We start from the raw sequence: 25,805 nt of genomic DNA, 5'->3' as shown, positions 1-25,805 counted from the left end.
ATACTGCAAATCATCTTGGGAACACATCTCCAAGTGTGGCTTCTGGTTTGAAGTGCCTTCAGCTTGCTGCAAGGAAGTTCCTGTTCTTCTGAGAACTGCTTGTGTGTTTGTGTTTCACAGGGAGGCCGAGGCAGGTGTTGAGATGGCATTCCTGGGCACTCGGGCTGGACTCATGAGGAGTGCCCTGTATGTGGGCTCCGAGAAAATTTCCAACCGGTAAGTCCCTGAACTGCATCAAGAGCTTTGCCTCAGTGACTCTGAAGGGGCAGCACCAGCCTTAGAAATGTCGCTGTGGAGACACAAAGAGAAAACAAGCAGCACTGTGGTGGCATGGGTGTGAACTTTACAAAGTTCAGGTAATTGAGGTCTTTTTTCCTTGTCCTTTTGAGGTTTTTTTCTTCAAATACTGTCCCAAAAGTGCATTTATTTCAAGGGGAAAACTTTCAATCATGCTTTGACTAGAGTCAGCCAACCAGAGAAAAACGTCCACAGTTACTATATATCCCCAGGACCATTTTGCAGTGCAGAGGCTTTGCTCTCTAGTGCCCTGCTGACGTTCCAGCTTGGCTAGTTTTGATCTTTCTGCCTCAATTCCTCTTCCAGGTTTATTCTGTTCTGGTTCTTAACGTTGCCCACATCACAGCAGCCTCCCGGTGCCTTTCACTGAGGCATTAAGTGATGTTGACTGACATCTGTCAGATACAATTCGTTCATTTTTCCTCTCCCTCAAGGCAGAGTGCGTGCTCAGTGGAGAGTTTTGACGTGGACAGGCTGTAGTTGGCGTTTGTGTTGCGTTCTGAATGTGCAGGCTGCTTTAAGAAAGGACAGGCAGCAGAAGCAGGTGAAGCAGGAGGGGACAGTGTCGGTAGCGATCCTTAGCTTTTTGGCAGCTGTTTCTCTGGCTCTGAGTTCCCCAAACAGGAGTCACACGTTCGAGGCAGAGAGCTCGACTGTGCCTGGAAGGTGACACCCTGTCAGCAGCTTCTTAGTCTGCCTAAGTCAGAGCAGCCAGGCTCTGGTGGCAAGGCAGAAAACAGCGTGTGCTGGAGGATGCTGATTTCCTAACCCGCACTGCTCACCGGGAGCATCCTTCGGTGTTCTTGAGCAGCTGCAATCACCACACGGCAGTGACAGACTCCCACACATCACAGGGGTGCTTCTGGACGCCCCGGAAAGGAAAGAAGAATATAAATGAACAATTATTGTTATGTCAAAATGCACAGCAAAAGGAGAGGCTGAAAGAGGATTTGTCATCAAGGATGTAGGGACCTCCAGGCAAGCCAGTGACCTGACACTGGTGACAGCTCTCCTGAGCACCGACTGCCTGCCCTGTCCTGCCTTCAGATCCCACCTTCCTGCCTCTAGGAGCTGCCGTTTGCTCCGGTCTCGCACTCCACGCACCTCGAGGGATGCAGTGCTTAGACACAGCGATGGCGATCCGGGGTGGGCTTTGGCGGGACTGGGGGGCTTGTAGCAGCCTCCCTAAGTCCCTTTTCTCAGCTGCCCCGCATTCTCCTGCGGTAAGGGATGGCTTTCCACCGGGCGCACCCTGCCTTAGCTTCCCTCCCGCGGAGGCTGCGCGGAGGCGCCGCCGCCCCCGCCCTGCCGGCGGCAGCAGTGGGTCCGCGGCTGGCCCTCGCCTGCCCTCGGGAGCGCCGGCGGCGCGGCCTGGAGCCTCGGCCAAGGCAACAGCGGCACCTGGCGGCCGTGCTGCGGCCCCGCTGCGGGGAGGGGCCCGGGGGCTGCCCGGCTGCCGGTCCGAAACGAGCGAGCGGCCGAGATGCGGTGCGGCTGCCGGGGGGGAGCCCGGCGGGGATGCGCGGCACAGGGCGAGCTGAAAAACTGCCGCGGAGTGCCCGCGGCGAGCAGTGCTCCGGGAGGACCCCAGCGCCTTTCGCTGCCCCGCGGGGCTGCTGCAGGGGCAGCCCCAGATGATGAGCCCAGCCCTAGGGGTCCCACTGCATTGCCCCAAGGAGGACTGCCGCTCCTTCACACTGTACAAAGGCTGCCCTGGGTTTTCTCCCGGCAGGAAATTCCTGACACAGAAGGATAAGGAAAGTATCTTCACCATGGACCACTTCCCCCTGTGGTACCGCCGGGCAGCTGAGCATCCCCCCGGGAGCTTCATCTACAACATTGTCTCAGAGGATGATTCAGGTAACTCCAACCTGAACACCAAAGCAGACACCAGGGGAAGAGAAAAGGATTTCCTATCTTGCACCTCATCCCATGTCCCAGTCCCTTTATCCCTGCTTTCTGCTTTGCGGGGAGTGCTGAGACCTCGCCTTTTGGCATCACCTGTGCACTTAGCATAGAGGCAACGCAGCTGTCAATGAGATACCGGCCACAGCAGAAAGACAAAGCTACAAGCTGTAAGGAAGGCAGTCCTGGCTCTGTAACATGAGGTTGCAGAGGACGTGAGGGTAAACAGAGAGTCCAAGCAGCCTGAAGGATTTAAGGAGGCAGGGGGTAGGAACCTACAAGATCCTTGGGCTGGAGAATCTATGAACCATGAGAAGGAGAAGGGAAAGGTATGGCTGAAGGGCTTAGACATGTAGGCGTGAGCAGGTGTGGGAGGTATCATCAGGAGGACTGGATGAAGATAACAGCTAGGACTGCTAAGGCACCAGCAAGCACTCAGCCAGCAAGTCTAAGTTTAGAGAGTGCCCGTTTTTCCCATGGCAGGAGAGGATGGATTTGCTATGGAAGATGGTGGAGGAAAAAGAAAGGCTTTTCTCTAGCACCCTCTTGGTGAGACTCTCTTATTAGGCTTCTGTCCCATCCTGCTACTAGGCTGGCACCTCCTGGCCAGTTAGGGAGCTCAAACGTGAGAAGTAAGTAAGGTACACTGGTTCTTGCATGGGAATTTGGTCCCTGTGAGTTTAAGGGGCAGCCAGGACTTCCTCAAAAGACTGGAAGAGAGCAGAGGAGCCTACAAAGAAACAATCAAAACAACATACACATCTGAGACTCATACACAGAAGGCAGAATTCCCCTCTGTGCTCCTCCATGGCCCTCAACACTCCATCGCTGTTGTGGAGCTCAGCACTTTAGCTGTTAAAGCTTTTTGTAGCACAGTGGTGGGAAGCTGGTGGGTGGGAAAGCAAATAGCAAAGAGGAGAAAACCAGACTAGGAGGCAAGAGATGAACCAGGATGTAAAGAGAGAGGGGTGGAAAGAGAAAATACTTGAAACCTTCAACAAAAGCCTCTCTCTGCCCAGCACCCTTACATCTCACTTAAAAGGCAAGTGTAGGGAGAGGGAGAGGCATGGCAGGAAGGAGCTTTGCCTTCCCTGCCTACCACAGCATTTGCTCTTTGGAGCAGAAGAGAGGTTAGAAAAGCAGGCAGTGGCATGCTGTGGGGCTTCTGAGGGCAGCTGTTACCCAGACCACAGTAGTCACTGCTGGCTAAATGCTGCATCTGGGAGTTGAGGTGGCATTCTTAGAAGTCACAGGTAGTTCTGCTTGGGCAAAGACAGGAGAAAAGTGGCTGCCACTGGGGTTTTGTTTTGGTTTGCAAGACATGGTTATTGGTCAGAAGTTTTAAGTCCAGGAGCCCATTCACCTGGAAACCCTACAGGCATATTGTAAGAAGTAGTACCTGGCCTTGAAGACCTAAATTGCAAAGGAGATTGTTAATCTCTTTAGAGGTGAGCAGCTGAGCCTAAAGAGACTGATTGAGATCACACAGCATGCCCGTGAAGAGCCAGGAGGAAACACTCAGTGCTTCTGAGTCATGGTGCTCCACAGCCCAGGCCCTTCCTTCCCATGGCTGCTCCACCTTTCAGCCAGAGCAGACCACCCAGCTTATATTGAATTCTTGATGATCAGGTGCTGGAGTCTCCTTTTCATGCTTCCCACATGACTCAGTACGTGCCTGCCCTGTGACGAGGGTTTTCATGGCAGATGAGCTTTTCATCAAGAGGAAGGACCCTGGGGATCTCCCTCTTGCAGGAGCAATCAGCAGGGAATAGCTGCAGGTCATCAGAATAATTCAGTCAGTGCTCTAAAAGGCCCAGAGAGAGGAGCAGGGAAAGCTCTGCTAGTCAAATGGAACTGCTCTTGTAGTCAGAGGCTCTCATGTGTTGGGTGTTTGGGGTTTTTTGGTTTGCTCCTTCCTTCCTCCCTTTCCTCTCTCCTTCCCTCCCTCCCTCCCTCCCTTTCCTCTCTCCTTCCCTCCCTCCCTCCTTCCCTCCCTCCCTCCCTTTCCTCTCTCCTTCCCTTCCTCCCTCCTTCCCTCCCTCCCTCCCTCCTTCCCTCCCTCCTTCCCTCCCTTTCCTCCCTCCTTCCCTCCCTCCCTCCCTCCCTCCCTCCCTCCCTCCCTCCCTCCTTCCCTCCCTCCTTCCCTCCCTCCTTCCCTCCCTCCTTCCCTCCCTCCTTCCCTCCCTCCTCTCTGTGTTTCATGAGGGCTCAACCATTTCTGACATCCTTAAGCAAGTTAATCTGAGCTCATTTCTTTAAAAGAAATGATTACAATGAGTTAGAGACCTGCAGGTCAAACTGCAGTGAACACAGAGTCATGCTCAGGACACAAGAATGATGAAAGCTTACCTGGCAATGCAATGTTGGAGCCCTTGCAAAGGAAGGAAGCCCTGACCCATCTGCCTGAGCAAGAAATTTCCACACAGCACATGAGGAGCGAATCAATCGCAGGCTAAATCAATCATGCTGACCTTCAAAGTCTCCCTTGGCAGTTCCAAAAGAGGTGCCCCAGCTGAAGCTAATCTAATGACTTAAAAACAACCCCCAACAACACAGAAATGGAATCTGTCACATGGACAAGTGCAGGCTGAAACAACTGCACTAACAATGAGAGAGGAGCTGGGGTTCTGTTGCTTAAACCTATCCAGCCATGCTATTTTAAATGCCCTGTGGGAGCTAGGGGATCTGGACAGGGCTGGCAGATGTGGCACAAGACCTACAGGACACTTAAAGCAGCAGCTAAAGGATAATTGGGAGACATTTGGGCATAACAGAGTTTAGGCAGCAAAGCCCCAGAAGACTGTTTCTAAAATGGAGTGCCCCCAGGAGTACCTGGGAGTGCTGTATCTGTCTTTCCAGTTTGGAGTGCTGGTCTGGCTTGGGTAGCAGAGCTGGATGTGAGCTTGGCCTTTGCTGTGTGAGAGTCTGCATCAGAATTACCTGTCCTGCTTCTCCTCTGCCTACAGAGTTTAGCTGGTACATGAGACAGAGCAGTTTCTGGCTCAAGACAAGCTCTAGGTGCCCATAGCTGAGGAGGGCAATCCTTTACCTTTTGTGCTGCTTTTACCATGGGACATGAAAAAGACCTCTAGTCATAGCTCTTGAGTTTGCTTTTGTGTCCTGACAGATGCAGTCCTCCAAACTCCTGGATGATTTAGAGCTGAGGCATAGTTCTGGATGTGAAAGTGTGTGAGCAAGCTGCTCCCACTGCTTTGCCCCTCTCTGCTGGTAAGCTAATCAAGCTTGTTGTGTTTGTGTCCACACAGAGGGAGGTGGCCTGCCCAAAGTGGTGACAGTGAGCACGGCTGTGGCAGTGTCTGTGGATGGGAAGATGGGTGTTGCTGCAGGTAGGACATCCTGCTTTCTCCTTTCATCTTTCCGGGTCTCCTTGCGCCTTGTGTGGAGAGGGGGAGCTGAGAGGTGTCAGCTTGTCGTGGAAGGGAAGCGACAAGAGGCACAGCAGCCTGTGCTGTGGCAAACAGGGACTGTTAGAACAAGTATTGAATGGCTCCAAGAGGCTTTCTGAGAGGGAAACTGTGTGCTTGAACAGAAGCTTCCTGTCTTCAGTGCTGGTGAATCTGTGGACTGAGACTGCTGCTCTGGAGCATGAGTAGGTGGAGAAGTCCTTGCAGGTTTTGCACTGTTTGCGGGAGGCACTTTTGGGTGTGGAACAGCAGCACATTTGTGCATCTCCATCGTTACCCCAGCTGGAGGTTCTGCTGGTGGAACAGTCTGGTGGCTACATTTCCAACTCAGGCACAGAGGTTGCCAGATTTATCTTTGTCTGAGTTTTAAACCCCTTTTGGCAGACTTTCAGTGGAAAACCTGTAAGGAGCACTGTTTGCAGCACAACCCCAAAGCTTCTGAAGAGTTAACCATTTTCTGCAGCAATTGCTTCAGCCTTTATGGGAGCACAGGAACCAGGCAGTTAATGGAACAAGGAACATGAATCCATGGTGCTGGCATCCTATCCAACTTAAGCACTCTGTGTGGGAGTACTGGGGTAAGAGAAGGTGTAGCTTGGTGCCCTGTGAGGAGAGGCTGAGGGAGCTGGGGGTGTGCAGCCTGCAGAAGGGGAGGCTCAGGGCAGAGCTCATTGCTGTCTACAACTACCTGAGCCAACTGTTTTTGTGGACATGCTGTGAAGGAGCAGCATCCTCTGCAGAGAAATGGTGGATGGGGAAAACAGAAGAGGATAAGAGAAGGAAATCCTGTTAAAAGAAAAGCAATCAAGCCCAAGCTCTGTCATCTGTGGAAATGACCCAGGACAAACCAGTTTCCTCACTGGTGATCACACAAGTTAGATTAATTCTCAACTGATTTTATTCCTTAAAGGTCCTTACCAGCAGCCTACACATTAGCTGGCCTGACCACAAACAACTTTTGCTTACTTAGACTCACAGAATCAGTCAGGGTTGCAAAGGACCTCAGGGATCATCTAGTTCCAACCCCCCTGACATGGGCAGGGACACCCTACCCTAGAGCAGCCTGGCCACAGCCTCAGCCAGCCTGGCCTTAAACACCTCCAGCCATGAGGCCTCAACCACCTCCCTGAGCAACCCATTCCAGCCTCTCACCACTCTCATGCTCAACAACTTCCTCCTCACACCCAGTCTGAACCTCCCCACCTCCAGCTTTGCTCCATTCCTCCCAGTTCTGTCACTCCCTGATAGTCTAAAATGTCCCTCCCCAGCTCTTTTGTAGCCCCCTTCAGATCCTGGAAGGCCACAAGAAGGTCACCTGGGAGCCTCCTCTTCTGCAGCCTGCACAGCCCCAACTCTTTCAGTCTGTGCTCACAGCAGAGCTGCTGCAGCCCTCTGAGCATCCTCATGGCCCTTCTCTGGACACACTCCAGCATCTCCACATCCCTCTTGTAATAGAGGCTCCAGAACTGGATGCAGTAGTCCAGGTGGGGTCTCAGCAGAGCAGAGTAGAGGGGGAGAATCACCTCCCTCAGCTTCCACACATGGTGGATGGAGCTGGGGGTTCTTCATTCCCCATTCCCTGTGCACTGAGGAAAATGACTCCTATTTCAGCTACACTGTGTGCTCTATGACAGCACTGAGGCAAATCACTGCTCCCAAAGGGTCCAAAGTCTTTTAGGCCTCCACCTCTACTCCCCACTGACTTCAGCAGGAGTGGAAGAGTTTGTCAAGTTCTGTCCCATCTGCAAGTTTACACCAAGATCTGAGGGCTTCAGGGAGCAGAAAGGTGCACAGTCTGCATCTCCATTTGATTCATTTCCAGCAGTGACAATGTCCATATCTGAACCTTTTGGTAGACTGGAAAAGAAAAGAAAGGAAATAATTGTGGTCAACCTACCTCTGTCTACTGCAATAGGACAAGGGGAAATGAAGAACAGGAGAAGAATAGGTTTGGATTGGGCCTTAGAAGAAATTCTTCACTAGGAGGGTGGCAAAACACTGGAATGGATTCTCCAGAGAGGATGTGGATGCCCTCTGCCTGGAAATGTTCGAGGCCAGGTTGCATGGGGGGGGACCTCAGGCTAGTTGAGAGATGTCCCTGCCCATGGCAGGGAGCTTGAAGTCGATGAGGTCTCTCATCTACTAGATGTAGATTAGGTCTCTTCCAGCCTAAGCCCTTCTCTGATTCAGTGAACACTGATCTCGAGGATAGCAGCTCTGAGAGTAAGGGTATAGGTCTCCCTTCATTTCCCTTCACACTAATGCATGTAATCATCCTGAGTGGCTGATATAGAGAACTTCACCCCACAGCAGAGGATGCAGTGGAGATGATGCTGGGCAGTGCTGTGATCCTACACTGGGTACAGGAGAGAGGTGAAAGAAGGGGGCTGAGTGGAGATGGGGTAAGAGGCAATCAGAGAAGAATGGAATGCAGATTGTTGCTGTTGTTTATTCTGATGCCTCAGTGGGGCTGATCCCATGTTCATTTATGGCTAGGGTGCCACCAGAAGTTTGGTACCCTGCACTAGTTCCCAGAAGGCTGAATACCTGGGTAGGGTTGTGGTTTGTGGGTGAAAGCAGTCCTAGTGCTATAAAAGGGAAAGGAGAGAGGCTTCTGAAGTGCCCCTGTAGAAGTGCAAGTGGTACAAAGCAGCTTGTCACTCTGCCACTGATTGTTGCTGTCACTTGTTTGACTCCCTGGTGCTTGGGGGGGCATTTGTAAGCACTCTGAAATGTTCACTATGCATGCAGTGAAAAACTAAGCTCTGGGATTTGCAGCCATGCCTTTGGGGAGAGAGCATCCCCAGTTGCCCCCATGGGGAGGACGCCAGTGACAGGGAGCGTTGGGCCTCTTTTCTTCTGGCAGCTGAATGGCAGTCCCCAGCCAAGGCAGAGCAGGGCAAACTGGTGAAATCAAACGTCCAGGAAGATGACACAGGCCTGGAGAAAGGCATGGCATGAGGGAGCAGTCAGCTGGGATTAGAGAGCTGTCAGGCTGGAGGGCTGAGAACAGGGATGGAGGAGGAGTACAAGGGCCTCCTTCTTCCCATTTTGGTCTGTCTTAGCTCAGTAAGAAATCACAGAATGGGCTGGGGGGGGGGTCTGAGGTGCTCCTCTCACTGATAGAGATGCTGCTTCACACAAGGACAAGTGAGCAGGTGGCCATACTCAGGAGGGAGGCATCCTCTGCCCTGCCCTACCTCCTCCCCTTTTCACCCATCTCTCTCCTTCCCCTCTGCACCAGGCTTCTGGGGCACGAGGAGCACACACACAAAGGGTTTAAGGTACCCACAGGTCTCTTGGAGACCATGGCAGAGCCAAGGCACAATCTGCTTGTGCAAGCTGAGTTGCTGTGGGTTCTTTCCTGAGAGGCCACACAGGCAAACCCTACCCTTGCCTTGGCTCTACCTGTTTCTTTGAGTTAATAATATCTGCCTCCTGTATTGTGCTTGGGCACTTCAAAGCATTATGCAAACATTAAGTAATGCCTGGATGATTAATTCTAATTAATTAGAAGGCAGCTAATCTCCTGGGGTGTCAGTGCAGGATCTTTCACAGGCACTAAGTTTGTTGGAATTGTGGTGGCACTCTCCCCAAGCCAAGTCCTGCCCCAGATAGCTCTGTCATCTGCTGCCCTCCCGTGAGTCAGTAGCTTGGGGCTCTCTGGTGCTCAGGGGGTGCACAGCAGAAACCACAGAGAGCTGCTGACAGAAGCTTTTAGTGACTGCCCAGTGAAGCTGCTGGGATCTGTGCAGGAGTTTAGCTGGCACTTTGGGCTGGGTATGATGTCCCTTGCACTGCTTGATCTTCTCCCTGCTAAAGTTAGGAGCTTGACAACTGCCTGCCAGTCCCAACAGGGGCAAGTAGAGGCTTCTTGCCATTAGGTTTCTGGCCATGGCTGTTGTCTTATCACAGATGAAGCCTACAAACCATGGGGAGTGTGCAGGCTCCCTGGTGCCCAATAGAAGAAATCCAAATGGGGATTTGAGAGATGCAGGATACCTCTTTCCCCTGTTTGTATGAGGTGTCCCTGTGCTAAGGTCTCTTGCTGAGCACTGTGTCTGTTTGTGAAGTCACAGACATAAGTGGAGATTCAAAGCCCAGGCTGGTTCTGAGCCAGAAGAGGTTGGTGGGGAGAGGAGGTTGTAGTGAGGTGGGTGTCATAGAATTACCAGAGTTCTGTCTATCATAGAATCATGGAATCCATCTGTCTGTCTATCTATCATAGAATCATGGAATCCATCTGTCTGTCTATCTATCATAGAATCATGAAACCCATCTGTCTGTCTATCTATCATAGAATCATGGAATCCATCTGTCTGTCTATCTATCATAGAATCATGGAATCCATCTGTCTGTCTATCTGTCATAGAATCATGGAATCTATCTGTCTGTCTATCTGTCATAGAATCATGGAATCCATCTGTCTGTCTATCTATCATAGAATCATGGAACCCATCTGTCTGTCTATCTATCATAGAATCATGGAACCCATCTGTCTGTCTATCTATCATAGAATCATGGAATCCATCTGTCTGTCTATCTATCATAGAATCAGTCAGAGTTGGAAGGGACCACAAGGATCACCTAGTTCCAACCCCCTTGCCATGGGCAGGGACACCTCACACTAGATCAGGCTGTCTAGAGCTTCATCCAGGCTGGCCTTAAACACCTTCAAGGATGAAGCTTTCACCACCTCCCTGGGCAACCCGTTCCAGCCTCTCACCACCCTCATGGTGAAGAAATTCTTAGAATAATAGAATCAGGCAGAGTTGGAAGGGACCACAAGGACCAGTCAGTTCCAACCCCCTTGCCATGGGTAAGGACACCTTACCCCAGATCAGGCTGGCCAGAGCCCCATCCAGCCTGGCCTTAAATACCTCCAGGGATGGGGCCTCAACCACCTCCCTGGGCAACCCATTCCAGCCTCTCACCACTCTCATGCTCAACAACTTCCTCCTCACAGCCACTCTCAATCTCCCCACCTCCAGCTTTGCTCCATTCCCCCCAGTCCTGTCACTCCCTGACACCCTAAAAAGTCCCTCCCCAGCTTTCTCGTAGGCCCCCTTCAGATACTGAAAGTCTTTTCTTCTTAGTAAGAATTGACAGAACAAGAGGAAATGGCCTCAAGTTGTGCCAGAGGAGACTTAGTTTGGATATTAGAAGAAACTTCTTCACTGAAAGGGTTCTCAGATGCTGGAATGGGCTCCCCAGGGAGGTGGTTGAATGCCCATGCTGGAGGTGTTGAAAAGCCACAGAGATGTGGTGCTGAGAGGCATAGTATAGCACCAGCCTTGGTAGAGTTAGAGAGTGATTGGCCTGGATGAGCTTAAAGATCATTTCCAGCCACACCAATTTGATGATTCTCCTTAAACTTACTGTTGGTTCTTATCTGCAGTGTTTGGACTGCAGTGAAGTCATCATCCTAATGATGGCAACAGCAGATACAGAGGTATTTGGGAGCATTTCTAGGCCAGCTCAAAGAAAGGTGAGAGAAGAGGAATATTGTCTCTATGTGACAGAGAGGGTTTGAGGACACTGAGTTATTAAGGTCAGTGTTTTCAGAGGAGCTCTGTACTCCCAGCAGGAGCAGATTTTCAAAAGAGCTTAGATTTCTTCTCTTAAAGCATTTGAAATCAATCAGCCTGAAAAATAGATAATGGGAAGTATAGAATCATAGAAGCAATCAGGGTTGGAAGGGACCACAAGGATCAGTTAGTTCCAACCCCCCTGCCATGCCCAGGGACACCCTACCCTAGAGCAGGCTGGCCACAGCCTCATCCAGCCTGGCCTTAAACACCTCCAGGGACGGAGCCTCAACCACCTCCTTGGGCAACCTATTCCTTGCTCTCACCACTCTCATGCTCAAGAACTTCCTCCTCAAGTCCAGTCTGAATCTCCCCACTTCCAGCTTTGCTCCATTCTCCCCAGTCCTGTCACTCCCTGAGAGCCTAAAAAGCCCCTCCCCAGCTTTTTTGTAGCCCCCTTCAGATCCTGGAAGGCCACAAGAAGGTCACCTGGGAGCCTCCTCTTCTCCAGCCTGCACAGCCCCAGCTCTTTCAGTCTGTGCTCACAGCAGATTGTACTTTTGCCATTGTACAGCTGGACAAAATGCTACCTCCCCCAGTCCAACAGAGGCTCTTCATTTCAAAAGTGATTACAGGCTACCTTGGTGCCTCTCTGTCTTCATCCTTGCTTCCCAGTTTTGGCTACCTCCTGCCTGTCACCAGTGAGCAGAGGCAGGAGCTGCAGGAGGCTTTTGCAGCAGTTCTGTTGCCTCTCCTTCTTCTTCATCCTTGGTTCCCAGTTTTGGCTACCTCCTGCCTGTCACCAGTGAGCAGAGGCAGGAGCTGCAGGTGGCTTTTGCAGCAATTCTGTTGCTGTGGCATCTTTCCAAACTAATCTACACACAGCTCTGTATTCCTACAGTTTTGTTTCTTGAGTGGATAAAGCATTTCAACCTCCTCTCCCAAAAGTGACAGCTGCACCTGGTGGAGCTGCTGAAATTAAAATCATAGAATGGTTTAGCTTGGAAGAGACCTCAAAGTTCATCCAGTTTAATGCCCCTGCCATAGGCAAGGACACCTCCCATTGGAACAAGTCACTCAAGGCTTCATCCAACCTGGTCCTGAACACCTCCCTGGGCAACCTGTGCCAGTGTCTCACCACCCTCCCTGGAAAGAACTTCTTCCTAATTAGCTACAGCAGCATAAGCACCTTTTACATGGCAGCAGTAGGCAAGCTGGAGAACTGAAATTGCTTTACTAGACTGGGTCAGAAACCAGCATAATTCTACTCATACAGAACCTGAGAGCAACTGACTCTGTGAATGTGCACTGTGAAAATCAGAAGCAGTGCTGCCCTTCTTCCTTTTAATCACAGAGATCACAGAAACACCCAAAAGCCCCTCAGGAGCATCAAGTCCAACCTAGAACCCTGCTCTACAAGATTCACCTTAAACCATATCCCCAAGCACCACACCCAAACGACCCTGAAACACATCCAGGGTGAGTGACTCCACCACCTCCCTGGGCAGCTCATTCCAGTGTCTGACCACTCTCTCTGTGAAAAACTTTCCTAATGTCCAATCTAACCCCCCCAGTCTTATCTGGAGGCCATTCCCCCTTATTCTGTCTCAGTAACAGAACGAGGGGACACAGTCTCAAATTGTGCCAGGGGAGGTCTAGGCTGGATGTTAGGAGGAAGTTGTTGGCAGAGAGAGTGATTGGCATTGGAATGGGCTGCCCAGGGAGGTGGTGGAGTTGCCATCCCTGGAGGTGTTCAAGCAAAGCCTGAATGAGGCACTTAGTGCCATGGTCTGGTTCATTGGCCAGGGCTGGGTGCTAGGTTGAACTGCATGATGTTTGAGGTCTCTTCCAACCTGCTTGATTCTCTGATTCTATTCTATGATTCTAAGGTTATCCATCACTGCTGTCTCTATAGCTCCTCTGATTGCCACAACTGCCATGCCTGGAGGGAGAAGAGCCCTTCACACTGCCTCTGGAAAGAGGCTTGCATAGAGCTGGATTTTTGAGATTGGCACCCAGTGCCTTTGCTGTGCTCCTTTTGCTTGCAAATTATTTGATATCATTTTAATTCTGAGCTGAATTAGAGCAGTGCACAGGTTGCCATGGCAACCATTTCCTTGTGCCTTTTGCTCTGACTCATGGCAGACAATTACTCTCGCGCTCCAGGATTCACAGATGTGATAGGAGAAGGATCATGTGCTGGGATTTCAACTTTTGGGTTTTTTTTTCCCCTGTTTTAACTTCCTTCCCAGCCTCTCTTGTGTTAACTCCTACCTAGCCAGCATCAGCAAGGACCTGGGTACTGCCCAGGGTCACACCAACTCATAAAGTCTATGTAGCTGCAGTGTGCATGAGGGCAGATGAGCATGGCTGTGTGTATCTGCATGCCCAATGTCCCTGCATGGCAGTGTCTGCATGCCCAGTGTCCCTGCATGGCTCTATTTGCATGCACAGTGTCCCTGCATGGCTGTGTGTATCTGCATGCCCAATGTCCCTGCATGGCTGTGTGTCCCTGCATGCCCAATGTCCCTGCATGGCAGTGTCTGCATGCACAGTGTCCATGCATGGCTCTATCTGCATGCACAGTGTCCCTGCATGGCTCTATCTACATGCACAATGTCCCTGCATGGCTCTATCTACATGCACAGTGTCCCTGCATGGCTCTATCTACATGCACAATGTCCCTGCATGGCTGTGTGTCCCTGCATGGCTGTGTGTCCCTGCATGCCCAGTGTCCCTGCATGGCTGTGTGTCCCTGCATGGCTGTGTGTCCCTGCATGCCCAGTGTCCCTGCATGCCCAGTGTCTCTGCAGTTCCTCGTGTGGCTGTGGTACCTGCCTCTTTGTGCAACTGAGTGTATGCACAGATGCATCATAGGATACCAGACTAGAAGGGATCTCCAGGATCATCTGCTTCAGCCTTTCTTGGCAGAAGCATAGCATAGATCACAGAATCACAGAGTGGGCTGGGCTGGAAGGGACCTCCAAAGCTCATCCAGTCCAACCCCCTCTGCACTCAGCAGGGACATCCTCAGCTAGAGCAGGTTGCCTGCAGCCCTGTCCAGCCTCACCTTTAGTATCCCCAGGGATTGGCCCCCAAACGCTTCCCTGTGCAACCTGTTCCAGTGTTCCACTATCCTCATGCTGCAGAGCTTGTTCTTAACATCCAATCTAATTCTGCTCTGCTTTAATCTGAAGCCATTGCACTCATCCTGTCCCCTTGTTTTAGCCCCCTTCAGGCACTGGCAGGCTGCTGTTAAGTTTGCCTGGAGTCTTCTCTTCTCCAGGCTGAACACCCCCTGCTCCCTCAGCCTGTTCTCATAGCAGAGCTGCTCCAACCCCCTGACCACTTTCATGGCTCTCAGTGAGATAAGATGGCCCAGCACCCTGTGCTGCTGAATCTTAAAAGTATCCACTGCTGGGGACTTGGCCACTTCCTTGGAGAGATTATTCTAATGCCTGTGATTTTTTTTTTCTCCCATGTGGAATCAGAGTCCCCCCAGGAGTAGCTTGTGCCCACTACTCATCTCCTTGTAAAAGGGAGTCATGGAATCACAGAATTAACCAGGTTGGAAAAGACCTCGAGGATCATTGAGTCCAACCTAACCCTTCTAATTAACTAAACCATGGCACCAAGTGCCTCATCCAGCCTCCTTGTAAGCACCTCCAGGGATGGTGACCACCTCCCCAGGTAGCCCTTTCCAATGGGCAGTCATTCTTTCCATGAAGAATTTCCACCTAACATCCAGCCTGAACCTGCCCTGGTGCAGTTTGAGACTGTGTCCTCTTGTTCTGTCACTGGGTGCTGGAGAGAAGAGCCCAACCCCACCTGGCTACAGCCTCCCTTCAGGTAGTTGCAGACAGCAATGAGCTCTGCTCTGAGCCTTCTCTTCTCCAGGCTGCACACCCCCAGCTCCTCACAGGGCTGTGCTCCAGGCCCCTCACCAGCTTCCTTGCCCTTCTCTGGACATGTTCCAGCATCTCAGCATCTCTCTTGAATTGAGGAGCCCAGAAATGCCAGGCACTGCTCCCTGGCAGCTCCTGCTAGGAGTCCTGAGAAGCACCAGGCTTTCCCAGGGCATTCAGAAGGCAGGGGGGAGATGTTGTGCATGTAGGTAATAGGTGAGATGTGGGCAATGCTGCTTGCACAGGTTGCATGAAGGGGTGGTCTGCTGCTGGGTTTTGGCACCGCTGTCACAGGCAGCAGTGCAGGCTGGAGTGTGGAGCTTTGGGTGGAGCCAGTAAATGGCAATGCCTGTTTCTGTTGCCCTCCATCTGTCTGCCACAACAGGCAACTGCTTGGGTTCCTTAAGCAAGCTTTGAAGAAAGGCTCTGTGGGATGGAAAAAGAACAGGCAGTGAAGAAAGCTGTCTTAGAGGTCAGGCAACGTTGGGATAAAGAGAGGATTGTTTACAAATCAAGCTGAGCTAGACCTTGCAAAGGGGATTAAAACAAACAGCAAAAAAATTATTCAGATATCTGGGGAGAAAAAGGAGAGAGAAAGAAAGAGAATAAGAAGTCAGGCTACTCCTGGGCAGTAGGAGCAAAGTCAAGATCAAAAGGGGCAATAATCTGAGCCAAAACCAAAGGGCTCTGTGTCCAAGTTACTGATGAGGACAGCAACATTGTCCTTGGGGAAAGAAACAAGCTGACCACTGGAATCAGCAGCTCAAGCTGCTTAGTGCCCTCGCAGCACTGGGCCTGGTTGCTCTCCAGCTCTGGGAGAGCTGGCATGTGGAAACACAGGCTTAGAGCAAGGACTTTGTGTTTTCCACTCTGCCCACAGTGACAACTCCATGCACGCTGGAAAAGTGAACGTTCAGCTGTGAGGGTTAAGGAAGGGGGAAAGATGAGTCAGTCTCAGACCTGTCACTGTGACTTCCCTAATGTCTGTAGCACTTTAGAGGAGGTCTTGAAGGAAAGTGTGATTATTATCAAGGAGTCAGGGGGGAGAGGGAATCAGGCAATCTGGGTTTATCAATGCTGGGTCATAGCAGACTAACCCAAGAGCTTTCTTTAGGCTGAGTGTTTTCCTGGAGGCAAAAGAAATTTCCATGGTCTCAGCTCTGTGTTTCAGTAAAGCACTTGATACAGTGCCACAGGAAAAACTGTCAGACTGGAGAACAGGGAAGGAGGAGGATTGTAAGGGGCAGGGAGGTAGAAGTCAGCAGCAGCAAGTTCACCTGTCTAGCAAAACACTGCTTGCAACATTCTCCCTTGGTCAGCCGTGGGATTAGTCCTTGTCTGGTTCAGGTAGCAATAGGTAGTGAGGAATAGTCCTGGTGAGTCAGCACTAGAAGGAATTGCTGCTACAGGGAAGGACCAGGGTATTATAGAGAAAGCCTTATTTGATTCTGGCAGGAGTACCAGAAGCAAAATTAACTGCAGTAGTACAGCAGTCAAGGTGTCATATAAACAAGAACTACAGTTAGAGTTCTTCTGCAAGCTGGGAACTCCATGAGATCTGCCAGAGAGTGTAGCAAGCAGGACTAGAGGCAGCCTCTGGGAGCTGCTGGGCTCGTTTTGCCACATCTCAGTAGGGATCCTCAATGTAGGCTCTGTTGCCCCCCTAAAATTCAATGAGTCTTTGTCATCTGCTGAGTTCTGTCCCAGGATCTCTTCCAGAAGGCAGCTGGGTGGATGGAGGGATAAACAGAGCATGAGAAAGCTCAGGAGAGGAATTCTGAGAGCTTCTGTGCTAGGGGATGGCAAGTAATGCTGTGTTGCAGCATGGATGGAGCAAAAGTTGTCCTAGAAGATAGCTGGGGAGTTGATCCCGGTGGGGATGGAGGTGCACTGGTGCTCACTCCTACCCCAACCCCTGTAGAGCCTCTCCTCTAGTTCACCTTAGAGTTCTGGCAAAAAGAATACAGAGTGAGACAGGTACAGACAGGACAGAAAGATGTCTACAACTCCCTGAAGGGACATTGTGGAGAGGCTGCTGCTGGGCTCTTCTCACAAGTGATTGGAGATGGAATAAGGGAGAATGGCCTCAAGCTGAGGCTGGGGAGGTTTAGATTGGACATTAGGAAAATGTTTTTCATGGAAAGAGTGGTCAGGCACTGGAATGAGCTGCCCAGGGAGGTGGTGGAGTCACCAACCCTGGATATGTTTAAATGTTGTTTGAATGTGGTGCTTGGGGATATTGTTTAAGGTGAATCATGTAGAGCAGGGTTCTAGGTTGGACTTGGTGCTCCTGAGGGGCTTTGCCAACCTGCATGTTTCTATGATTCTGTGATGATGAGAGGAAGGAGAGACCTGACTTTGTGAGAGGAACCTGGGAGAGCCCAGCTTGTTTAGCCCCATGCAACAAAGACCACAGTGGATAGGACTGCTGTAATAAATGCTTCTTGGAGCAAAAGCTTCAGCTAAAGCACACAGCTTGTGTGAAGGCACTGTAGAATCATAGAATCAGTCACAAGGATCATCTAGTTCCAAGCCCCCTGCCATGGGCAGGGACACCCTACCCTAGATCAGGCTGGCCAGGGCCAGATAGCAGTAGTACAGATAGAGCATGGAAATATTTAGGATGGAAAATTAGCAAGGAGATTTCTTGACATTAGGCTAATGCAGCTTTAGCCAGAATCTAAGGTAAAAAGACAAATAAGCTTACACTGAAGCTTGAGAAGCCTGTAAGCAGCCTGCTAGCCTGCAGTCTCTTCTCCATCCCTAGGGAACAGCTCCAGTCCCTTGTCTCCCCATGCCGCAATACAGTTACCAGCAAGCAAGTGAGCCACAGAGCCGTGTCTCAGGACACTCCCTGTTTGCCACAGCACAAAGCTGGGCCTCTTAGCTGTATCATTCACATAGTGGGTGGTTTAAGTCATGACTGGACAAAAATGGGCTTGATAATGCAGCTGAAAGGCCAAACGCAGCACCTGCGAGGCCAGAAGGTAGGGCTGACCTAAACCCCTTCTCTCAGCCTTTGTCCACGTGGTGGTTTCTCTTGATGGAGGTGGATTTTGCAAGGTAGTGAAGAGTTGAGCAGAGAAGCCTTTGCTTGTGATAACAAGCCTCTAAAAAGCAGATGGGGGTGTGGGGGCTGGTGTGTTCTGTGGCAGCTGAGAAGTGACAGCTGAGGAGATCAGAGAAGGGAGAATCTGAAAGGCAGCTGGTCAGAGGCAGCCACCGACAAGGGGATGATCAGTCACAAGAGGGTGAAAATAAGGAGAAGAGAGGAGAAATAGCTGAGGAATCAAAAGTGGTTGTGTCTGGTGGGGGAGGCATGAAAGGTGAACCATATAACCCACCAGTGGATGTGAAAGTGGAGGCTGCTAGGAGGGGCCCATCAGTTTAAATCAAGGGCTGGAGTCTTCTGTTGCCAAGAACTGCGTAGATAAGGGATAGGTTGGACTGGATGATCTTGGAGGTCTCTTCCAACCTGGTTGATTCTATGGTATGGCAAGCCTTGTTTAAAATCCTGTCAGTTTATACTGGTCATAAGTGAGATCAGGACCAGTTGCCCATAATGTGATCCTCTCAGAAGTGTTTCTGGCTGCCTCCATCTTTAAAGCAGGAACAACGTTCACACAGCCTAGCAAGTGTTCTGTGAGACACTGTTTGGTGGGAAGGGGTAGGGCAAGGTGCTAATTACTGTTGCATGGCAATAACTGGGCAGCATCTGCAGCACAGAAGGCAGATTTTGGTGGCTGAGGTGCATATTGGAAACTGGGGGTGGAAAATGAACAGGCAGGGCAAACAGTGCTGATGCAGAGGGAATGAAACTCTTTCCAGCAAAAGACTTAACTCAAATGCTTGTTTTACCAAAAAGAAGACTGAGAGGTCTTCTGCTTTCACTGGGAGAAGTGTTGGCTACTGGAGAAGAGGAGGCTCAGGGGTGACCTTATTGCTGTCTACAACTACCTGAGGGGTGGTTGTGGCCAGGAGGAGGTTGCTCTCTTCTCTCAGGTGGCCAGCACCAGAACAAGAGGACACAGCCTCAGGCTGCACCAGGGGAAATTTCGGCTCAAGGTGAGGAGAAAGTTCTTCACTGAGAGAGTCATTGGACACTGGAATGGGCTGCCCGGGGAGGTGGTGGAGTCGCCGTCCCTGGAGCTGTTCAAGGCAAGGTTGGATGTGGCACTTGGTGCCATGGTCTAGCCTTGGGCACTGTGGTAAAGGGTTGGACTTGATGATCTGTGAGGTCTCTTCCAACCTTGGTGATACTGTGTGTGTGAAGTCCTTTCTTTGTGTTAATCTAGGGGAGAGGCAAATCTAGAGATTATTTTATTAGAGCCTAAAGTGTCTTCACTGGGAGAAGTGTTGGCCACTGGGAGTCCTTTCTTTTTGTTAATCTAGAGGAGAGGCAAATCTGGAGATTATTTTATTAGAGCCTAAAGTGCCTTCACTGGGAGTGGTGTTGGCCACTGGAAGTCCTTTCTTTTTGTTGATCTAGGGGAGAGGCAAAGGCTAAGAGATTATTTTATTAGAGCCTAAAGTGCCTTCACTGGGAGTGGTGTTGGCTACTGGAAGTCCTTTCTTTGTGTTAATCTAGGGGAGAGGCAAATCTAGAGATTATTTTATTAGAGCCTAAAGTGCCTTCACTGGGAGTGGTGTTGGCCACTGGAAGTCCTTTCTTTTTGTTCATCTAGGGGAGAGGCAAATCTAGAGATTATTTTATTAGAGCCTAAAGTGCCTTCACTGGCAGTGGTGTTGACTACTGGAAGTCCTTTCTTTTTGTTAATCTAGGGGAGAGGCAAATCTAGAGATTATTTTATTAGAGCCTAAAGTGCCTTCACTGGGAGTGGTGTTGGCCACTGGAAGTCCTTTCTTTGTGTTAATCTAGGGGAGAGGCAAATCTAGAGATTATTTTATTAGAGCCTAAAGTGTCTTCACTGGGAGAAGTGTTGGCCACTGGAAGTCCTTTCTTTTTGTTGATCTAGGAGAGAGGCAAACAGACAGATTCATATGAGCCATTCAGCATGAATGCTGACAGTGAACATGGGTGGCTATCATGGCCAGCTAGCAAGAGAAGAGTTTTCACCTCTAGGATGTTCTCAAGATGAAAAGTAGATGTCTCTCTGGAAGATTTGCCCTAGCAGCATGTAACCACTCACTGCTGGACTTTCCACAGAAGAACTTGTCTGTTTTCTGTTTCATAAGCTAAGCAGCTTGAGCTCTGTAAGCCTTTCTCAGCCCAGCATTTTCTGCCACCCTCAATGTCTGTGGTTGCTTTCTGCACACTTTCCAAGTAGCGTGCGATAGGCAGAAGGTCAGGCAGGATGATCTAAAGTCCCTTCTGGCCTTTATACTCTCTGAATCTCTGCCTCTGTGAATTCATTAATGTTTGCAAGCTCCCAGAGAGCTGCCAAAGGCAAGCACTATAGAAATGCAAAGCATTGTTGTTATTCTGGCTATTTCCCTTGAGCTTTATGCAGAGCTGGTTGACTATCTCAGTATATTGGCTGTGCAGATTTCCTCCCATGAAGTACCTGCGTTTGTCGCTCGCTTGGTGCCCTTTGCAAGTTGATTTTCTGCACTTGTTCTGACAAACAAGTTTATTCCCAAGTTAGAACACAGGAGAAGCAAATGTGAGGGGCTAAATCTCGGCTTAGAGCCCGCAGCAAAGAGCATCACATTGTTGTACTGGCCCAGTAGCTTCACACCAGGCAGTTATTCTTAGCATTATGCTTTGCTTTCTCCTTGGTGCCCTGCCTGTGGCTTCTGCCTGGCTGCAGCACAGTGCCACTGTGGGAAGGAGAGGTCTAGCCCTTGTTTGTTGCTTCTCTCCCATCCTCTAAAGGGAGAAAAGCTCTGGGGATACTGCCTAGTCCTCAGGTTTCCAGGGTTGATACTGATGTGGAGAGCTCCACAGTATGACCCAGGAAATCCTTGCACTCCATTCTCTAACCGTTCTCATGAGGAAATGCTTGTTCCTTGGTCTGTATTGCACAGAATTCTCTGAGGCAAAGCTTTTTGGTCCTCAGAAATCCCATGCTAGGACTTGCACTTGTCTAATCAGAGTATAGGAGCTGACAGTCTGATCTGTGCTTCCAATCAGTTCTACCAAAAGCTGTCCAAGCCAACACAGCAAGCTGCTGAGTAACGAGATCCTGAGGAGGAATTCATAGAATCACTGATAGAATTAACCAGGTTGGAATCATCCAGCCCAACCTAGCACCCAGCCCTAGCCACTCAACCAGACCATGGCACTAAGTGCCCCATCCAGGCTTTCCTGAACACCTCCAGGGATGGCGACTCCACCACCTCCCTGGGCAGCCCATTCCAATGCCAATCACTCTCTCTGCCAACAACTTCCTCCTAACATCCAACCTAGACCTCCCCCAGCAGAACTTGAGTTGTATTTTATATCTACTACATACAGAGACATTAATTGCATGTTTAGATAGGTGGTGTTATAGCTGTGCAGGAGTAGATATGTATGCAGGGCAAACACATTTGCCAGTATCTGATAATCAAATAACAATCAAATCACCAAAAAAATCACAAACTGCTCCCAGATAATTCAGGAACTGAAAAAAAATAGCCCAGAGTCATCAGGTGAAGCTCTTGGCTTTGCTTTGTTTTCTGCTCTACATTTCTGGTGCTGTGTGAATTTGTAGTAGTATCTGTGTGTGCTCCTCCATCTATGTGCCAAAGTTAGGTTAAACCATGTCATGGATGCCACTCTCTTAAAGGAGAATGGTGATTGCTCTGCTCTGGTGAGACCTCACCTGGAGTACTGCATCCAGCTCTGGAGCCCTCAATATAGGAAGGACACAGAGCTGATGGAGAAGGTGCAGAGGAGGGCCATGAAAATGGTCAGGGGGTTGGAGCAGCTCTGCTACAAGGACAGGCTGAGGGAGCTGGGGGCATTCAGCCTGGAGAAGAGAAGGCTCCAGGCAGACCTAAGAGCAGCCTGCTAGTGTCTGAAGGGGTCTACAAGAAGGCTGCAGAGAGACTGTTTGCAAAGGCCTGCAGGGACAGGACCAGGGGCAATGGCTTCAGACTAGAGCAGAGCAGATTGAGATTGGATGTTAAGAGCAAGTTTTGCGCCATGAGGATAGTGTAACACTGGAACAGGCTGCCCAAGGAAGTGGTTGGGGCCCATCCCTGGAGATATTGAAGATTAGTCTGAACAGGACTGTGGACAACCTGCTCTAGTTGAGGATGTCCCTGCTGAGTGCAGAAGGGGTCAGACTGGATGAGCTTTGGAGGTCCCAACCCAGCCCATTCTATGATTCTCTTGTGGCACCTCTGTTTCAGCAGGATACACACCTCAGCTGTTATCAGATTATCTGAGTCCTGCTCTCAGTCTCTCTCTGAAGATCAGGCTGGGTGTAGCAGGGTGGCTGTGGTGTGAGTATGGCAGCCCAGGGGTTTGCTTGCAGGGGGGGTTTAAAATCTTTTGTGGCTCCTCATGCACGCACCAGGGTGAGCTTTTTTCTTGCAGAGTGAGTTGTGGCTGCTTAGCACTGCAAGTGCAGAAGTGGGGAATTTAAACTTCTCTGCTGTGTGTGCTAGAGCCAGCCAGTGAACAGCTGGTGGAGAGACTCTTAGCTCTAGGGGTGACAGCTTGCATTCATGGGGGTGCAATAGGATTAGGTAGCAATTTCCACTCGCTTCAAAATAACCTTGCTGAGGAGGGTCAGGAACCTGGAGGTAGAGGAGTCCATAGCTTACTGTGTGTTACTCTAAGTTTGATTGAACATTATAGTCCAAGCAAAAGAAAAAAAAAAAGGAGAGAGAAAGAAAGAGTCAAAAAAAAAAGCTTTTGGAATCAGATTTGACCTGAATATAACTCTGTTGGCTTCGGCGTTCTTACACCAGGGATTAATTTGGCCCTTTCTACTTTTATGTAATGAGCTGATTGCCACAATATCTTATCCTGGTTACACAATCGCCCTTGGCTGGCTGTGTCCCTGGAGCATGCTCTCTGTGTGCCTCTAGATCTAGGGTCTCACCTTGGCTGTGTTCAGTCCTACAGCCTCACCTCGGCTGCAGGGGCAGGCTTGCCTAGGACATGTGTGTGTCTTCAGTCTGGCTTCAAACCCACACATCTGTGTGGGGATCTGGGGGCTTTTTTCTTGCTTGGTTGGCTGTATTCCTCTGGGTTTGCTTTTGCAGGGAGGGGAGGGAAGATTCCTCTCAGAGATCTCATTTAAACAAGAAGGAGCATAGGAAAATACATTCTTTATTGTTCTTCTGTAACAACAAGCCAGAAATAGAATATACCTTTAAAAATGTTCTGTCTCATGCCAAAGAAACCTCCATTCAATCGTTAGAAAATCTTGTTGCCCTCCCTCAAACAGTAATGAAAAGAGAAAAGAAATTACAAGTGCCATCTGTTCCCTGCAAGAAGTGTGCTTACCTGTACCACAAATGGGTGTGTGGGGAAGGGGAGCAGAAGGGGTGTTTCTTGTGGCTCTGCCAGCCTCAGCATCACCCTGACATGCGTTGGACTTGCCTGTCCCTTTCCTGATGGCAGGCAGCTGCATCTGGCACTGAGGCACCTGCCTGCAGCACAGGCTGTGCTCCGGGGGATTCTCATCTGCCCGCAGGGAGAGCAGGACCCTTCTGTCTTCACACACCACAGGAAGCCATTGCCTGAGCACACAAAGGAGCACTGAGACTCCTTCCGTATGCAACAGGAGAGGTTAATTGCTGACTGCACTGGGGGTACCTTGCTCCCTAAAGAGCCTGTAGAGACATCTCAGTCACACCAGAGCAGCCTGTTTCCCAGGTGTGCTAGGGGACAGAGACAGAGCCCATTTGCCAGCAGTGGGATAAGAAGAGAATTTCCCAATGAACTCTGTTACTCCTCTTTCAGTGCAGAGAGGACAGGTCCTTGTCCTTTCAAGCACAGTATTTGCTTTCTAGTGAGACTCTTCCTAGCAGCCACCCTTCATGTTTCTCAGCAACCCTCCCTGTTCCCCTTTTCTGTCTTCTCCTTTCCTGGGTGGGTTTCTAAGCATAGCAGTCCCTTCTCTAGGGTTGAGATGAATCCAGACTTTCTGCCTTAGAAATAAAAACAAGCAGGGAAAGGAGGGGCAAGGTCATCATCAGCCCCACAGCACAAGGTATAGAAAGTGTTGTGAGCATGAAAGAAAAAATAGTCAGGACAGGAGGAGGTCCCAGGGAAGGTGCAGGGCCAGGAGGATTTCACACACCCCTCAGCCTCTGCAAAAATAGTCAGGACAGGAGGAGGTCCCAGGGAAGGTGCAGGGCCAGGAGGATTTCACACACCCCTCAACCTCTGCAAAAATAGTCAGGACAGGAGGGAGTCCCAGGGAAGGTGCAGGGCCAGGAGGATTTCACACACCCCTCAACCTCTGCAAAAATAGTCAGGACAGGAGGGAGTCCCAGGGAAGGTGCAGGGACAGGAGGATTTCACACACCCCTCAACCTCTGCAAAAATAGTCAGGACAGGAGGAGGTCCCAGGGAAGGTGCAGGGACAGGAGGATTTCACACACCCCTCAGCCTCTGCATTGTCCCCTGCCTGCCTCACATTCGTTTTACCCCTAGTCTACTCCCTTAAAAAGCCTCTCACTCTCTTGCTCACTCTCTCTCTCACACACACACACATATATAGGTCCCATTTGTTTTGTGCAATGTCACCATTAGTTGATGCAAGTAAAATAGAGCTCTATAAATATACCACTCTGACTCAAGTCCCGTTTCAAGTATGATTGCCGAGTCCAGTATGGTAAAGGGAGAAGCTCCCCAGAGAAGGAGGTCGGGGAGAGGTTTGGATCCAGCAGGCAGAGTCTAGTCCTGGTTTGCTGGGAATGTGGAGCAGCAGTAGCACACATCTGGAGTCTACAGTGCACCAGTTCTGCCCTTCAGAGCAGGCTAGGGTTGCAGCAGATGGGATGGGTTGATGGCTATACAGTGCACGGGGAAGAGTCCTTCCTCCTCACATCTTGTTGGGCCCTGCTCTTCCCCAGGGGCAGAGTGCTGGAAGTGCAGTGTGTGTGCACGCTTGTGCCTGAAGTGCTTCTCCCAGTCCTTGTTCCAGGGCAGCCTCGTATCCTGCTTTCTGGAGAGCATCCTTGTGTCAAAGGGAAGTCTTGCTAAAGCATTCCAGTGCATCCTGTCTGCCTCTGAGGGCCCTGTCTAGGCCAGGAGAGATTTTGCTGCTCCAGACTTTGATTAAAGACTTGATATTGTATGCCCATGGGTCAGTGCAACCACGGGTCTGGGACCAGAGGGGGCCAGGGTGCATCCCTTCCGCGGGGATCCAGGAGAAGCAAGCAGGAGGGCTTGGAGATGTCTGAAAGCATCGGGATCCAGCTGGAGCAGGGAGAAGGAGGTGACTTGCCTTGGCAGGGTCCACCTGAGCTGTGTGCTGGGCTCTGAACACAGGTTGCTAGAGGAACACTCTTGCAAAGCTGGGCTGGCTGCCAGCTCCTTTCCTGATGGCAGGGATCACACATCCCCAGGCGCTGCGGATGCACGACCTCCAGTGTCATCTTCCTCGCCCAGGAATACCCACGGTGACGGGTTAGAGCAGGTTACCATGGCGATGTGCGCTCTCCCCTGGAGACAGCCTTTTATCCCACTTCCACTCATACAAAATGAGGCCTTATGTTGAGTTCCTTTCATTCTTCCCCCCCCCCCCTTTTAATTTTTTTTTCCTGTTAAGTTGGAAAGAGCAAATAGGAGGCACTGCAGTCTGAGGGCTTTGAAGTCTCGAGGGAAGTCACCCTGC

At 50.5% G+C, this 25,805-nt stretch overlaps 1 protein-coding gene across 1 annotated transcript in view; it reads left to right on the top strand.

Annotated features, from left to right (window-relative positions):
* CACNA2D4 (calcium voltage-gated channel auxiliary subunit alpha2delta 4) overlaps positions 1 to 25,805 on the top strand; it is a 176,359-nt gene that overhangs the window by 88,092 nt on the left and 62,462 nt on the right. The window contains exons 24-26 of the mRNA XM_064156008.1: positions 121 to 216; positions 2,030 to 2,157; positions 5,469 to 5,549. Coding sequence (XP_064012078.1) covers positions 121 to 216; positions 2,030 to 2,157; positions 5,469 to 5,549 — 305 coding nt within the window. The remainder of the gene's footprint in view (positions 1 to 120; positions 217 to 2,029; positions 2,158 to 5,468; positions 5,550 to 25,805) is intronic.

The sequence above is a fragment of the Pogoniulus pusillus genome, chromosome 15, assembly GCF_015220805.1.
Source record: "Pogoniulus pusillus isolate bPogPus1 chromosome 15, bPogPus1.pri, whole genome shotgun sequence".
Lineage (NCBI taxonomy): Eukaryota > Metazoa > Chordata > Aves > Piciformes > Lybiidae > Pogoniulus > Pogoniulus pusillus.
This window is presented reverse-complemented; position numbering and strand designations above follow the sequence as displayed.